Below are 18,342 nucleotides of genomic sequence, written 5' to 3' on the forward strand. Positions count from 1 at the left end.
AACTGGATGAGAAATATTCAATTATGTAACAGCATAATTAGATAATTAGATGGATTTTCCCATGTTGATATTCAACAGTATCAAATTAGCAATTTCCAGAAATTTAATTTTACTAAAAGTAGCTCTTGAAATCAGTGCCTTCAATTTAATTAACTTCATTTCCTAAGATTTTAATACCAAAAGAATATATATTGCAGCTAAGCACAATGTCATATGACTGTAATCACAGAGATTTAGGAGGATGAGACAGGAGGCTCATAAGTTGGAGCCAGCTTTAGCAATTTAGCAAGATCCTACTGCAAAAAAAAAAAAAAAAAAAAAAAAAAAAAAAAAAAAAAAAAATTAAAGTGGGGGAGGCGCTAGAGGTATAGCTCAGTGGTAGAATGTGTCTGGGTTCAATCCCCAGTACTACACAAAACAAAAAACAAGCAAAAATTATGTTGATATTAACAAGAACAGAAAGTCATTCTTAAATATATTTCACCAGAAATTATAACCAAGTTCATTTGCCAATTTTTGTCATTAAAAAAAAAGCTAACTTTTTCAATATAACAATTTACTTACAATTGGCAGATAATTGTATTTTCAAGGCCTAAATGTACTCAATTGCACTATAAGCTATAAACACTGTTGAGCCATTAAACCTGAAGGTATGAAACAAAGTTAACTTTTTCTATGTCAATATGCTGCCTTTCTCATAATTAAAAATGTGGTACAGTGACCTCTATGTTGAGACATATATCTAATTACATGTTTAAGGACTGTTTCTATACTATGGCTGATACTGAAATACCAGAAAAATAAAAGTGACTTTGGTTTTAACAAAGGGGCTACATTTTATAACTCAAAATGATAATGCAAAAGCAGTATGATATATACCAAATACACACTGCTGTAAAATTACTGAAATTAGAAACATATACTATGGTTACAAAGGTCAGAGAAAAATACATAATTATACATATAAGGATCACTGCAATGGCACAAAAGGCCTCAGAGTTCTGATTTGAAAATCTTGCCAGGTGCAGTGGTGCATGTCTGAAATCCCAGTGACTCGGGAGGTTGAGGCAAGAGGATTGTAAGTTTGTGGTCAGCCTCAGTGACTTAGCAAGACCCTGTCTCAAAATAAAAAATAAAAAGGGCTGAGGAAAACATCTCATGTGGGAAAACATCTCTGGGTTCAATCCCTAGTATCCCAAAAAAGAAAATTTTGAAGTATAATCAAGGCAAGGCAATGAAACAAGTTTTTGCCCTATAAAATACCACTCAAAATTATTTCCTAATCGGGTGCCTCGTGCTAGTATTGTTTTTCACTTTTTAACCAGAGTAACAGATCTTGATTTTTGCTCAAAGTGTTATTTAAGTTTATTCCTTCATATTACAGTTTTACACATATTAATGAAAGTCAGATATACCTATTTATAGTTTAACCTTTTTTGGGGGGTGGGGTTGTACTGGGCTGGGGCATTTTACCACTGAGCTGTAGCTCTAGCCCTTTTTCATTTTATTTTGAGAAAGGGACTCTCCCTAAGTTGAACAGGCTGGCCTGGATTTTGGGATCCTCTTGCCTCAGCCTCCCAACTAGCTGGGCTTACAGGAATGTACCAACACACCCAGCTAGTTTAACATTTTTACCACAATAAAACATTTTATGTTCTTATGAACATGGAGGCTTGATAGTCACAAATCTACCAAGCAATGATTCTTCCAAGCCATTTCTAACAATAACTTAGATCTATTTTCCAGAGCTTGAAACTTATGGAAGAAGACTCAAAGCTATTTGCTATCTCCTGGCTTCTTATGTTCCTCTGGTCTATCCTTGTGCAGTTGCAACTACATTCATGACACACTGAGAATAAAGGTCGGAGTAAAAATGTGAGTGCATTAGGTAACTCGAGTTACCACACCTACTTTCAACTTTGACAACTGAAACTAGGATAATGTAGCAATTCTTCTTTTACTTAAGGACTATGTAATGTACATATTCTAGCATGTTTTACCTATTATTAGATGAATGGCACAATAAAGAATGGGAATGGGGGCTGGTATGAAGGCACACACCTGTAATCCCACCTACTGGTGAGGCTGAGGCAGGAGGATCTAAAGTTAAGACACCTGCCTTGGTAGTTTAGTATGATGGTCATACTAAATTTTATTTTGATGGTCAAAATAAAAAATAAAAGGGCTAGGGCTGTAGCTCAGTGGTACAGTACCCCTGGGTTCAATCTTGACTACCAAAAAAACAAAACAAAATCCTAAAATACAAAAAGATAATGTTTGGCAGTACTTGAGCCTAATCATTAAGATAGTAAATTTATTTTTTAAGGTGTAGGGGATCAAGCCCATGGCTCTGACTTGCTAGGCAGTCAGCACTATGTGATCCTCACCTACCCCCCAAAAAACAAAAACAAAAAGGTACAAAAACAGATTTGGGCAGGATATCTGAAGACTATCTTGGATCCCACAAAGGACAAGATTTGCTCCTGGGAGTTCAACAGCGACACTCATTACTTCATTAAAAACAAACAAACAATAACAACACCGAGCCTGGTATTATCCTTACTAGTTTTTTCTTAATGTAAAATGAATTTGCTAGAGAAATCACATAGCTCACAAAGGAATGTAAGTTCTATACCACCAACTCCAGCAATAGTCTGTTAGGTAAAGAGAATCTCAGTCTCAACTTTCCCACATACTAGGAATCTCCAACCTTGGATTACCTTAAGAAACAAAGAGAATCTAAAGAGTCATAGGTGTAATATATAATTAACAATACACTGAACTGGGGTACAGAACAATTTTTTTTTTTTTTTTTTTTTTGTGGTACTGGGGATCAAACTCAGGGCCTTGTGCTTGCAAGCACTCTACCAGCTGAGCTATCTCCCCAGCCCCAAAACAATTTTTAAAAGAACAATTTGATACTACATATTGAAAATCATTTTACATAAATATTAATCCAGAATTTTCAATTATAAATATATGAATTTAAATCTATAATAAAAACTACAATCTAAAATAGTTTTACTTTTTTCAACTAACTCTTTATAAATAGGTTTTTCTGAGATTTCTGCTGCTACCGCTCTGAGGATACTAAGCATCTAAATAAGAAACTGAAAAATTGTAACATTTTATAATAGGACGCGACCTAAAAGATGAGAAATGCACCTGTATGTATTAATAAGTAAGTATATACTGACATAAAGGCAAACCAGTGTCACTTACCCTCCTTAATGAAGCTTCAGCATTAACTGCATTTTCTGGGTGAACCCACTTAGAAGAAGGCAGACCAAGTCCTGAGTATGCATGTGTTCCATTTGGGTACTGCCAAATAATTGGATAAAGTCCAAGCTGATTATATGAAGCAGAAGGATGGGCTTGTCCAAGAAGATGAGGTGACTGATGCTGTAACAACTGTTGTTGTTGCTGGTGTGCTAGTGCTAAGTGGCTCAAGCTGCTGGCATGAGCACTCTCTAGGCGTGGGTGGCCACCAAGTAAGGAGGCAGTAGGCACTCCAGGTAACACAGTGGGAAGTAAATGAGGGTGATGAACAGAATGGTGTGGACCACTAGTTAGAGGATGAGTGTTAATAGTAGGTAATGGAGTTTGACTGGATGATCCAGCTAGTAAATGAGGTGCAGGGCTTAAGGCAGGGTGATGGGTACTTGGATTTAAACAGGTTCTATGGGATGAGGAATGAAGAGGGAAAGGATGTTGACTTAAAAAAGGTGAAATGTGATTAGCTCCTGTTTCTGATCCAATAAGAGCAGGATCTCGATAAACTGTGAAATGCTCATTTTTATCAATGATAAGAGGGCTCTTTGTAGTTTCCAAAGTACTGCCTCGAGTAGGAACTGGATGAAAACTGCATCTTGATAACTCATTTGCCAGTCTTCTTTCACCAGTAGCTTGACTGTTCACATAAGTGGCCTTAGACTTTACAGAATCAGGAGAATGGGTAATTTTGGGCTTAACGACTTCAGGAGAAGAATTGAGTTTTGTCTTGTGAGCATCTACTGAAGCAGTTAGTTTAGATTTTATAGTCTCTGGGGGTGGACTTCGCTTATTCACTTTATCTTCTGTGACAGAAGGTGCGCTTAAAGAAGACGTGTAAGAGATATACTGACTTTTTTCTTTTTCCATATCCAGTCGATCGTTTCCTGAAGAAGCATTTGTATTTGTAACACTTGACTGGGTTAAATCCACTTGAACTACATCACTGACCCAGTTCGGGTCAGAATCTTGTTTTGCTGTTTCTAAGTATTCTGCATTTACAATTGAATGTTTTGAATCACTAACCATAGGATCCATTTTCTCAAGTGTCTGGAGGCCAAAGGTACTTGAGTTTTCCTGAGCCACCCTTTCTGAATTAGCATCTTTTGTAATATCAATAACACATTTTGGTGTGGGTGGTCTGGATACAAACTTTTCCTTTGGTAATAATTCCACTGTATGTGTGTTTTCCATATTGCATTCTTGAAGAAGTAAATCATTAGGATTATGTTCAACAAGTGTGGCCTGTTCTGATGAATGGACAGTAACTTTTTCTTGAAGCTGAGTATCAATAGATTTCTGCTTCTCCGCTTCTTCATGTTTTTTATCTTCATGTATTTGATCCCAGGGAGGCTGGATATCTACTAGTGTCTCTTCTACCTTCTCACTATTCTGGGATTTTCCTTCTTCTCCATTTATCTTGGAAGTATTTTTATTTTTCAACTCATTCTCTGACTTCTGCTCTGAGGAATTATCAATTATTCTCTTATTGGAATTTTCTGAGTCACTGCTCTCAGAAAAGTCTGAAATATTGTCAGTTCGCAATCTTTTCATACTTAGTTTCTTTTCATCCTCCTCAGGTTTCCTTCTTTTATTCATCAAGTTTTTGTTTTTACCTTTAGGATTATCTGTAAGGTTCCAAAAACAAACAGATTTACTTTTTCATAATCAAAACTAAGTAAGCATATTTTAAATATTATTTGTTCTCATTCCCTGAAGAAAAAAAAGTGATCCTACCTCCTCGTGATATATAATCATATTTTTCCTCCTTCATTTTCTCTTCATCTGGTATACTACTGTCTGAGCCCTTCCTCTTATTTGGACGGATATTTCTTTGTTGCTGTTGCTGGTGTGTATTCTGTTTTGGTACAGCAGCTTGAGAGTTCATTGCTGGTCTGGGACTATTTGCTTGGGCACGTGTATAATGGCCCTAAAAATAACCAACAATGATTATCAGTAATTCTAAATAGAGAAAGAGAAATGATAAAAAATTAAATACTAGTAACATACATACGTGAACAGCGTTGATATTTTGATTGGCACGAGACCTACGTCGTGATGTAATGCCAATATTTTCACCTTTTAGTAAGGAGTGAACAACATCATCTAGAAAGGTCATTTGAACCATAGAAGGATCGACATTCTGTGGTTCTAGTACCTAATCCATAACACAAAACAAAAACAAAAATTAAATACAATGAGTTAACAATACGTGGTAGCATTTCTTTACTGAGTAGAAATGTTTAGAAATTGGGTTGGGATCTCTACTTCCTATATTTAAAATAAATATTACAAGTTGGGCATTTAATACTTCTTTTGGTGGTATCACTCATATACTGGATTCTATTCTTCTTTCTTGGACTAGGGATTGAATGCAGGTGTGCTTAACCACTGAGTCACATTCTTAGTCCTTTTTATTTTTCATTTCGAGACAGGATGCCACCAAGTTGCTTACAGCCTTGCAAAGTTGCTGAGGCTGTCTTGAACTTTCCTGCCTCAGCTCCAGAGCTGCTGGGATTACAGGCCTACACCACTGCACCCAGCTGGGTTCTATATTCTTGATTAATTCTTAACTTTGTTTATCAAAGTATACTTGCAAATAGATAATATCTGCTTTTTTATTGTTGATGTAACTTCATTTTATTCATTTATTTATATGTGGTGCTGAGAACTGATCCCAGTGCCTCACACATGCTAGGCAAGCGCTGTTATCACCGAGCCACAACCCCAGCCCAATATACACTTTCTAATTCTTGGCTAGTAGTTGAAACAATATTAAAGAAGGTTAAAAGTAATTCTGCCCTGGTGATTAAAATTAATTACATAAATCTGAGCATATATTTTAAATTAATTTTTAAAAAGCAGCTACAAAATAAAACTAAGAGGTAAGAGTTTAAGGAAGACAAGACAAAAATTGTAAAAGTTAATAATTTAAAAATTCAAGGCAAATTTGTACTTCATCAAGGTTAAAGTCTCTTTTTTTTTTTTTTTAAGGAAAAATGCAGTTAAATAATACAATTTATTTATACCATCTTGACAAAATTTTAACCAAAGCATTTAATAGTTTACAAAGGAACTCTATCATATAATCCTCCCAAAATTCACTTAGGAAGGAATTTCTAAATATCTATTTTTTCCCACATACACAAACAGTTTTAAAGTAAACATTTTTCTCAAAAGGAAAAAAAAAAAACAACCCTGTATCTTTAACATGTCACAAAAAGTGAGCATACTAACAATGAATTTGATGTGAGAGACCTACATATGCATTGAAAGTTTTCATTAGAGAAAAGAAAGCAAGGCCTGGGGATATGACTCAGTGATAGAGAAACCATTTAGAATGCATTTTGAATACCAGAGATACAGGAAAAATTAAGTTAGCTAACTGAAGAATTTTTTAAAAATGATGTCTCTTTCAGGTTCTGAGTGTATTAGTGTTGAAATAAATATGACAATACCATTATCCTCTGACCTGAAGTAACCTACCTCTGTGTAACACTGGATACATTTAAACTTATTAGGATTACATGAATAAAAACCCTCAAGATGCTGGTCATGGCAGGGACATGACAATAATCTCAGTTACTGGTGAGACTGGGGCAGGAGGATTCTAAGTTCCAGGCCAGTCTGGGCAATTTAGTGAGACACAATCTCAATATAAAAGAAAAAGGGCTTGGGGTATATAGCTTAGTGGTAGAGCATTTGCCTAGTATGCTTGAGGTGAGGGCCCAGGGTTCAATTCCCAGTAGCAAAGAGAGAAAGAAAACAAAACAAAACCCTGGAGATGAAAATTATTATCGAACTGCTGGTATATTCTTTTTGGCATAGACTATTTGCACTATAAAAATGGTTTTTTTCAAAAATATTAATTTAGGGGCTGCAAGGATAAAAACAGCTTAGCATGTGAAAGGTCCTGGGTTCAATCCCCAGCACCAAAAATAAATAGTTGAACTATTTACCTGATCATTCATAACGATCATGGTGCGGGTGAAGAGATCATGATGAGTAATTATGCCGGTAAACCACTGGGTGGCAGAGTCTTGTCTATATACTCTCACTCTGTATCCATTTAAGGAATAAGGACCTTTAAAAAAACACAAGGATATCTTAATTGTGGGCATTTTCACTTAGGAATTACCTCTTAGGAGAAACAAAGCTATGTGATAGATGAATAATATAACCAAGGATAAGTTAAAAAAAAAAAAAGTTGTAGAAGACAAATCAAATCCTTTGGTGGCCCATGACTATAATCTTCACTGCTCTGAGGCTGTTCAAGGTCAGTGTGGGCAACATAGCAAAACTCCATCTCGAAAAAAAAGGTAAATATCTCTTAGAGCAGATCATTCTGAGGTTATTTATACATATACTACTACATACACATACTTCCTGACTCAATGGAAATAAAATACTTTTTTAAGTTAGGAGGAATGTTTCTAGGACCATGAGTTAGTAAAGAACAGAACAAAAGTTACAGCAATCTAGGATGTAGTAAGGTTAAAGCTGCTAACAAGGTTTGGGCACATGACTACATGGCTGAAATGAAAAGGTAACTTGGAACGTGAAGTCTGAGTCTTCAATCGCCAGAACTTTACCACAAACAACTACAAATTTTGATTCCTTTGTGACAGTTAGGAAAAGCTGCTAAAAGTCTTCAAACTCAAAGATCTGATTGATGAGTGCATTTAAAAACAACACTGAAAATGTGTTAAAAAAAGAAATAAGGTGTACTTTTGGGCTAAACATCTACACACACACACACACACACACACATACACACATGTGTAAATGTATACTTTAGAAAATAAAGAAGGACTAAATATTAAGGATCTATCTCCATATATTCAGAAAAGCTTATTAAAACAAAAATCACTACACATAAGTGGATAATGGAGATGAAAATTTCTTCAATTCACAGGCACTAAAATATTATCAAATACTTTATAAAGTTTAACAGGAAATGTGGAGGGTGGGGAGACTGTTGCACATTAATAATAGTATTCTATAATAACAATTACAAAAAAAATTTCAAAATTTCCAAGTACTTATTTAATCCTCTCTAACTCTTAGGTATTGTGATCTCTTTATAAAAACCAAGGAAGTGAAATTAATAGGTTAAGTAAAACCTGAAGTCAAAGAGTTGGGATGGAACTTATTTTTCTGATTCCTAGACTGATGCTCTTTGTTCTAGATTTAACAGACTCAAAATACCACCAAATGGTTTAACACTTACTTATTTGCAATTTAAAAAAAAAGAAGAAGAAAAAAGAAAAAGAGTGATGCCAATAGCTGCCTAAAACATCTAATGCACAGCTGGGTGCAGTGGTGCACTCCTGAAATTGTAGTCACTGAAGAAGGTCAATTCAAGAGGATCAACAGGTTCAAGGCCAGACTGGACAACTTACTAAGACACTACCTCAAAAATAAAATAAAAAAGGGCTGGGGATGTGGCTCAATGGCAGAGCACTTGACAAGCATGTAAAAGGCCCTGGGTTTGATCCCCTGCACTACCACCAAAACAAAAACAACAATCCATGACTTACAAATTGAACATCTTGATCTAGAAAAAAATGAAGATAATCACTGGCTATATTTTAAGGAAGGTGATGCATAAATGCTATTCACTATCTATTATTATATAAACTTTAGTCTTTTCTAACTATGGGAAGAGTAAGACCCCATATTATTTTTTTCTAAGTAATACAGAAAATGGTTAGAGAATAACACAAAGTGATCAGTTTTTAATTACCATTAGAAAGCCACTTCCACTGGCTTATTCCCAACACTAAAAACACTAAACTAAGCAGTTTGTAATCTGCCTCACACAATTCTGTCTAAAATGAATAGGGGATATTAATGCCTTAATCTTTTTTCCTCACAGGATTCAAGGAAACATTTATTTATTTATTTTTAAAGTATTAGTTGGGCTTCTTCAACAAATAAACTGCAGAAAGAGAAAAATGGGGAAGGAGAGGGTCATACCAAGCAATCACAACATGTGGACCCTCTTTCTGGATCTCCTGATTTTTAAGAAAAATAAATAAAATCTATTAAAATCATTTGACATTTATAAGACAACTGGAAATCTCAAGCTGGTTCTCCATTATTTGATAAGAAACTAAATTTTTGTATGGCATTATCACAATATGGTAGCTTTATTTAAAAAATGGATAGAAAAAGGTGATGCTGAAATTTGATAGAAGCAAAAGGAGGTGTAGACTGGGCAGGATCAGTCATGGGTGATCATTGAAATAGTTGATTTTTGTTATAAATATTTATGTTAAGAAACATTTAATATATACATGATCTGCTGCTATATGTAACCATATAAAGTGAAACAGTCACAACTGACATTACTTCTATTAATGCTTAATGGCATGGATACTGAGGCTTGAGATAAATATGGGAATTTTAAAAAACTATTCTTAACATTCAACAATATATCAACAGTTCATGCCATAATGTCTCAGTTTCAATTCAATTTTACAAGAAGCTTACATCTATGATATATAATTTTACTGACAAAAAAGAGAATTACTAGGAATTATAAAACATCACTAGTTTGAAGTTCACATGTTGTAGACAAACCCGTAACTTAGTAAACAAAGGAAACAAAACTATGACTAGTAATGAGGTAAGTGTTGAAAAAGGTGTAGTGAAACAGGCTACTTATATCAGATACCAGTAGCATTTTTCAAAGGAAACCAATCGTGGCTCTGGGTAACCCTTTATGCAAACAATGCTTTCTTCACACACCTAAAGCATTCTGTTTCATGAAAATTTTCCATTCAACAAAACACCTGTGCAGTTATAACTTCAGGCCAAGAATTTAGTTCAAATTAGTTATTTGAAAACTGGTAGAATCACAAGCTATCAAAATTATCACAATACTGCAATTATTTTTCATTTGGACTATATAGAATTGAAATTATTGGCTCTTTCATTTACATTGCATATAACTGAACAACCAAAGACATATATGTATGCCTAGTCCCACCCCCCCAATAATGCATAATTTCGAAATAGTTACCTTGCATAAAAATCTCCTGAACCTTTTGTTCCTTTACCCAGACTTTCACTTCCTCGTGAAGTTGCGGGTTGTCCCTGAGAACTGGGTTTAGGCTGTCTATGTCGTCCTAGAATTATAGATTAAAAGAAAAGGTCCATATTATGCTCTCCTAACATTTATGTTACCAACTTTCCCTTTTATATGTCCAAAGACTTGAGAAATCTTCTTGATCTAAATGTATGTAATACCAAAAATTCAAAGTTGTAGTTTATGAGAAATTATGTTAACAACTGAGCACAAGAAATTACTGTCAAGGATATGATCCTTGACAACAATGTTCTACAGTCAAAATTAGAAATTTAGTCATGTGTTTTCTAACTTTTTAAGTATAGTCTTATTCTGATCAGCTTTCTAAGAATTTTACTTCTTTTTCTTGTTGTTGCTGCTGCTGTTTACAGTTTGGGGACTGAACCTAGGATCTTACCTCAAGCATACTAGGCAAACACTCTACCACTAAAGTCATGCCCCCCCCCCGCTCAGTATTTTTACTATCTGAAGTTAAAATGTATCTCAGGTAATCCAAGGTCTGTGGCAAAATAATGCAATATTTTATTAACAGTGAATGTGTGCATGTGAATTACCACCCCCAATGATGCCCAAACATTAGCATTTGAAACTACCAGTTACTGTCCTGATTTTAAATGTCATCAAATTCATTTCTGGTCAAACTCACCTGACCATAACTTCACTACTAAAACTTCTAGTTTAAGTCGGTACCAAAGCATTCAGGTAATTAAAATTGGATTATTCATGATATTATCCTCAGAACTAGGTGGATCTAGACCACAGAAACAATCACAGTCACATGGTTTCCCATGATCAGCTAGTCCCAGGCCATCACTTTCTGTTTTCTTTCTTTCAAAGCACCTTTGCTGCACCTGCATTTGAGACTGGCTGCAGGAGCTCTAAAGTTAACTGGTGAGAAAATAGCACTGTCAATTTGGGACTACTTTAAAAGTGGACTGGCAGATTATGGAAATCAGAATTAACAAGGTGCTAAATCAGGGAATTACACCTGGTAAATAAAAACAATCTAGTAATTTAGATTAAAAAAAGATGGCTGAAGAGTAAAAAGTAAAACTTCTAATCAAGCAAGTCATACTTCACTCCTTCATTTCAAAGTCTATCCAAGTAAAAATTTGCTTTCTCATCCATCACTGCTTTAAGTCACTACTCTGCATTTTTGGAATAATACTGTATTAGTCTATCTATTATGTCTCTTAGAGCTAGTAAAAGCCAAAGGCAGAAGTAATTCCTTTTTTAAAAATTTTAACCATTCACATAATAATATACTACAGGGTCTGGGGGTGTAGTTCAGTGATGAAGCATATGCTTAGCATGCATGAGGCTCTGGATTCAATGCTCGGCACCAGAAACAAAACAATAGCAGCAATATACTGCACTATTAGATAATCTCATCACTTTTAGAACAGAAAATATCACAAGTTCTCTAGTACTCTACCCCCTCCTGATACATACTGGCTGACAGTTCAGTATATGACAAATTGAATACAGGAATCTTTTTCTATGGAAAACAACTACCATTTTCAGATTGCTCTGACAGCTACAAATTCTAACAAAATTATCTCCATGTTAGCTTCCACACATTCCCATTCATATATTTATTACTATACAGAGAGTTATAACTACTTATAAAGTAGCATTATACACCTAACAATTGCTGATGTTGAAATTTTATAACATATAACCACTGGAATATAAAATTGATTTGTTCAAATATATTTGTATTTATTCAACAAGTTAAAGTACTGAGTGGTTTCCAAGATCATTATAATGTGAGTCTCTTTCCTGATATGACCTTACTTACAGATAAGCTCAAATTTCTGTGCATCAGTTTCCTCATCTATAAAGCAGAGTTACTAATATCTGCCTCCATCCTGTTTGTTATAAAATTTTTAAAGCACTGAAACTGTGCACAGTGGCACATGCCTGTAATCCCAGGGCACAGAGAGATTTCAAGTTATAGGCTAGTCTTGACAACTAAATGAGATCCCATATCAAAATAAGAAATTTAAAAACAAGGTTTTTTTTTAAAGTACTGAAATTAATTTTTACTGTTATTATTATTTTTTAAATTTAGTTTTTGTGATACCACTGAGGCTATACCCCCAGCTCTTTGTGAGACAGGATCTCTCCCTAATTTACTGAGGCTGACCTTGAACTTGTGATATTCCTGTCTCAGTCTCCCAAGTAGCTGGGATACACGTATCCAACATATCCGACTAATTAATTTTTAAAAAAATTCAATTCTGAATTATCTATGGCAGTAACAATTACTCAGTTAAATAAAACCCATTCGAATTGTCCTAAGACACTGCCTGGTTTATGACAAGCATGTTGTTGCTGAACTACTCCTGGTCCATGTGTTCTGTTACATCAACATGTCCATTTTAAAGAGGCCCACAAAAGGCTAAATGAGTAACTTTGGAAACAGAGACAAATGAAGATTCTTTTTTTCTAAGTGTTGACCTAAACAATTTTGTGAAGGTGCTAAAAATCAAATATTAAGCCCATAAAGCTGACTTAGACATTAAGAATCTATAATTAAAAAGTCACCAAGAGAGTCAGAAGCATTGGCACACACCTGCAACATATACCTGCAATCCCAGTAGCTGAGGAGGATGAGGCAGAAGGATTGTGAGTTCAAAGCCAGCCTCAGCAACTTAGTGAGGCCCTAAGCAACTCAACAAGGCCCTGTCTCTAAATTAAAAAGGGGTTACAGATGTGACTTACAGGTTAAGCGTTGGTCTGCATTCAATCCCTGGTACCAAACAAACAAAATCCCACAAAACCTGAATTTCAGCTGTGTCTTGAGCTCTTATGATGTTATAAAACAATTTAGGTGGGTGCCAGGGCGTATACCTGTAAACTCAGTGACTGGGGAGGCCAAGGCAAAAAGACCACAAGTTCAAGACCAACCTCAGCAACTTAGTGGGCCCCTAAGCAACTTAGCAAGACCCTGTTTCAAAATAAAATATTAAAGAACTGGGGGATGTAGCTCATTGGTAAAATATCCCTGGGTTCCAGCCCCAGTACAAACAAACATCTCCCACCAAGACACACACACACACACACACCAAACAAAATTTAACACACAGTAGTTTACTTTTCATACTTTTAAGACAGAAACTGCAAGCAGTAATCTATATACAGAGTTTTATCTTAAATAACAAAAAGTATTTTCTGAAATTTTTCCCAAAGAAGTCACCCAGGTAGTGAAAGAATAGAATCTTCTATGAACCTCCCCTTTTCCATAACTGTATACTATTTGAAACTCCTAGTCATAACTTCCAGCAAGTGACAAATGGGAAAGATCAGTTCAGCAAGATTCACCTTATTGAAAACTTATATAGAAAACATGAAGTTCAAAACAACATCTTAAATAAAGTTCTAGAGTTTATTTACTGTTCAGTTCTTTGTTCTTCCTTTTGCAAAGACAAAAGTTGGCTCTAAATGAACAGCTGGGTACTGTAATGTAGTAACAAAAAGAGCAAACAAGATTGTGCCTAACACCATGTTGGGTATTTCCATACATTATCAATTTTTATAACAACTTGTGGGCTGAAATTACTATACCCTTTTCATATAGTATGTTCCTTGGTTAAAATCAGTAAATGATAAAGAATACTTGATGTCTGTTTCCCTCTCTCTCCCCACCACTCCTCTCTCTCCATTATGCTTATAAGGTGAAAGGTAATGTTTTACAAAGACAGAATGGGTAAAATGAAGTAAAAGACATTATTTAAATGGAAGCTATCTTTTTGTAAAATTCTAACAGTGGTTACATAAAATACCATACATAGCAATACTTGAACACTTGTCAAAGAGCAACAGCTTACGATGGTAAACTCATATAATCTTATAATCAGAAAAGCATAAAAGAGAAAAAATAGCTTTGGTGACGTGCCTTAATCATAATCTACAAATATCCAAATTATGTACTTCTAGGGAAACACTGTCATGAATTAGTATTTGGGATAGTCAAAATGCAAAGTTTTTCTTCATGTGTATAGAATACCATCACGGAGTTAAAAGCATATTGGAATCTGTACCTGGACATTAAGAATATCGGACTAACCTCATTTTAAATGGTTCTCTACTTCCTACTTAGTTCAAAAGAAAAAATAACTCTAAACTTCCAGTTGATGTCTAGAATAGCACTTTGATTTTAAAAAAAAGTCACAAAACTGATGCAGCTGCTTCACTGTATAATTTCTGACAGGGAATAATCCAATACCCACTTTCAAACTGATTTTGATGTGTGGTTTATTAATGGAATATTTTCCCCCTTCGATAAAACCCTTGACCTCTGTGTGACATCCAGTGAGCTGCTTAAATCACACTGTATTAAATTTCTCCCATAAACCACCTTTGATTGCATTTTATAGGAGTTACCATAAAAGAAACCATTTGTACCTTAAATATCAGGTCAGGTGAATGAACATGTTTGCCATACCAGTTTTGTAAGTCATAAACTTAAATTCATGGTTACCAAAATTACAAAAGATTGCTTGTCCTTAGATCCTTGGAGTTGCTGGCCAATAGTTAAAAAAAGGAATGTTAAGTTCCTGTAAGTCAAGACTGACATCAATTCCTAACATACCAAATCCTGCAATTTAATTAAATACAGGTACCACTGAGGGCTTCTGTATAGTTTCATGATTTTAAACAAAGGTTGACAAAAAAAATTTTTTAAGGAACCAAAGAATGTTAGGTAAGATCAGTCAGTATGCATCTTATACTTGTGGGTCATACATTTCTATCATGGCTACTCAATTCTGCTATTATAGCAGAAAGGTAGTCAAATGATATGAAAAATAATATATAAGTAAGCAAGCATGCTGTGTTCTAATAGAGTTTCATATACTGGCATTCTATAAAATTTAAATTTCAGACTTTTCAAAGGCCATGACATATTATTATTCTTTTGATTTTTTTCAATCATTTAAAAATGTAAGGCTGGGGATGTGGATCAGCAGTAGGAGTGCTCACTTAATATGTACGATGCCATGAGTTCAATCCTTAGCACTACAGGGGGAGGGGGAGGATAAAAAGGTCTTACAAAAATGTAAGGCAGGTAGGCTGGAATTAGCCTACCCCTGAACTGAAATGAGAACAAATTTAGGAGGGTGGCACGATGATGCATACCTGCAATCCCAGCAACTCACAAGGCTGAGGCAGTAAGATTTTAAGTTCAAGGCCAGTCTCAGCCATAGCAAGGTTCTGTCTCAAAATAAAAAGAATTGGGATGTAGCTCAGTGGTAGAACATCCCTGAGTTCAATTCCTAGTAAAACAAAACAAAACAAAAACAAAAACCCACCTACTACAAAGGAAGATTTAAAACTCCTACATTAAGGCAATGTAATATTATGAAATTAACTGTATTCCACAAATGACTGAATTATGTACATTTATGACCCTAGAAAATAGTACAAATCCCTTTCATTAGTAATTAAAGAAAAAAATATTTCAAATAAATCTTTTAAAACTTTGCAAGTAAATGAGTTTCCCTGATACATTCTTTGATGTTTAGCATACACTTCCTTGATGTACTTAATTTTAGTGTAGATAATTTAGGGAAAAAAAATCTACTTTGAAAGATAAGGTTTCCTCCTTTAGGCCAACGACAATTTCTATATACAAAGGTTGGTACCATCCACTGCTCTACACTCCACAGTAAGGTAAAAATGAGTATATGCATTGAGAAATTGGGTATACTGTAAGTGGGAGAGTCCTTGCTTGCTTAGCATGTGTGGAAACCCTGGGTTGGATCACCAGACCCACCGCCCCCTCCCCCCCCCCCCAAAAAAGAAAAAAAAATTAAAAGCAAGAGAAAATTATTTTCTGTTTATGGAAGATTTCATCACTCCTGGTTTATTTGGATAATTTAGAAGCCTAGAATCTAGAGTATAATGTAAATGACAACAATGAAATTTCTCTTTCAAAAACAATTAAAAGCTGGGAATGGTGGCAAGCATCTGTAATCCCAGCAACTTGGGAGGCTAAGGAGGCAGGATCACCTGAGCCCAGGAGTTCCAGATCAGCCTGGGCAACAATAGTGAAACGCACTACTGAAAACGACAACAAAATAATTATACATAAATACTTCCAATGGCAGAAGGAGTGACTAGGCTATTATTTTATAGTACCCATGTAATTTTCTCCCACTCATCATCAAGGAGATGACATGAAACACACTCATTCCTTCTAAATTATTTATATGCTGAAGCCACATGGAGAATTTAATAGAGGTGATGTAAACAGTATTAATACAATGGAATTCCAAGGACATCTGATGTTATTAATGAAATAGTATCAAAACGACATTTAGGTGAATTTTTAGAACAGTTAAAAAAGATTACTGTATTAAGGAAAAATAGCAAATGCCAACATTCTGATCATCTGTACTTCTTAAACATGAGCTTTTTAGAAAGTATTCCTGGCATTAGAAGTTGCTATTAATTCAGAAACACAAAGAGATGTCAGGCATGGTGGCACATACCTGCAATCCCAACTACTTGGGAGGTTGAGGCAGGAGGATCTCAAGTTCAAAGTCTGCCTGGGGAACTTAGCAAGATCCTGACTCCAAAAAGGATGGGGGATATAGCTCAGAGGTAGAACACAACTGAGTTCAGACCCCAGTATCCCTTCTTTCAAAAAAAGAAAAAAGAAAAAAAAAAAAATTCTTAAGTTTGTCCATGCATGACGTGAAACCACAACCACCTCTTTCCCTCCACATTTTTTTCTTATATACCATCCATTTTCACACTGTCATCGTTTAATTGTAAGAACTTAACAGACTAACCAATTATTTAATATTCTTCAAGCTAAACAAACATTATAGGATCCTAGAGCTAAATGTTATGTCCATTTCAAAAAATGAGAACCTAATTCAATCTGAGCTGCATTTGCCAAGGTGGTTTAGAGGATTATAAACATTCCGCACACACTCTTGTAAAATCTCTAGTTAGGGGTTAAGATTTAAAATTAATGTTTTCTCCATGAGATGGCAATTTATCAAATCAATGATTTAATTTATACCGTGCCCTAAAGGAACAACAACTATTCATCTGAAAAATGGGGCTGATAGGGAGAAGAGGCTCTTATAGGGAGTTAATTTTTAGCTTTCTAGTTCCTTCAATGGCTGATGAGTATAAGATGCTACAGACGGTTATTTTTTGAGTGATATGATTTTTCCCTCATTTCTTTCTTGGGGTGGGCAGTAGAGATAGAACCTAGGGTCTCACACATGTTAAGCATATGCTTTACCAATGAGTAGTACCCCAAATTCTAAAATATTTCTTTAAAAATTTTTTTTAGTAGTAGATGGACACAATACCTTTATATTATTCATTTATTTTTTTGTGGTACTGAGGATCAAACCAGTGCCTTCTTCACACATGCTAGGCAAGTGCTCTACCCCCAAACTACAACTGCAACATCCCAAACCCTAAAATATTTATAACAGCCAGTTCAGAAGACAAAACTGACTTCAATAGCAATTAAGATTTCCTCCCCTGCCCCTCACAACTAGGATAGAACCCAGGGGTGCTTTATTACTGAGCTGCATCTCAGTTCCTTTTACCTTTTTTGAGACAAAGCCTTGCTAAATTGCTGAGGGTGGCCTTGGCCTTTCAACCCTCCAAATTTGCTGGGACTCTAAGCATTTGCGACTATGCCAGGTTAAATTTTGCTTTTTACAAAGCAAGCTTTAAGAGCAGGCTTGGGGTGGTCTTACGAAGTTCTTACCAAACACATGCAGAAATCAAGGAGCAAGCCCTAGGTCTGCCATGAATCTAAAGGTGGCGAAGACAATGCTATGGTTGCAAGCATATAAAATAAGGAAATAGGTATCTCTTATATATAAGGACTTACTTTGATTCTTCTAAAGTTTTTGTCAGTTTTATCATTCCTCTTGTCAATATATTATTATAAAAGCATTCTCTTTTTAGATCATGTTCATACTCTTTCTGAAGTTATCCCT

General features: G+C 35.1%; 1 protein-coding gene across 7 annotated transcripts in view; it reads right to left on the reverse strand.

Moving 5' to 3' along the window:
* The window catches only part of Jmjd1c (jumonji domain containing 1C), a 299,325-nt gene that overhangs the window by 37,913 nt on the left and 243,070 nt on the right, over positions 1–18,342 (reverse strand). For 5 of the 7 annotated variants that reach the window (XR_007108716.1, XM_047552440.1, XM_047552442.1 and 2 more), the window contains 5 exons: positions 10,298–10,403; positions 7,230–7,354; positions 5,285–5,428; positions 5,008–5,200; positions 3,223–4,898 (listed from right to left, as the gene is read on the reverse strand). Coding sequence is in view for 6 of the 7 variants with exons in the window: in XM_047552440.1 (XP_047408396.1) it covers positions 3,223–4,898; positions 5,008–5,200; positions 5,285–5,428; positions 7,230–7,354; positions 10,298–10,403 (2,244 nt within the window). In the remaining variant the exon portion in view is untranslated. The remainder of the gene's footprint in view (positions 1–3,222; positions 4,899–5,007; positions 5,201–5,284; positions 5,429–7,229; positions 7,355–10,297; positions 10,404–18,342) is intronic. The other 2 variants (XM_047552444.1, XM_047552441.1) reach the window with 2 other exon arrangements.

This window comes from Sciurus carolinensis, chromosome 5, assembly GCF_902686445.1.
Source record: "Sciurus carolinensis chromosome 5, mSciCar1.2, whole genome shotgun sequence".
In the NCBI taxonomy this organism is placed as follows: Eukaryota; Metazoa; Chordata; class Mammalia; order Rodentia; family Sciuridae; genus Sciurus; species Sciurus carolinensis.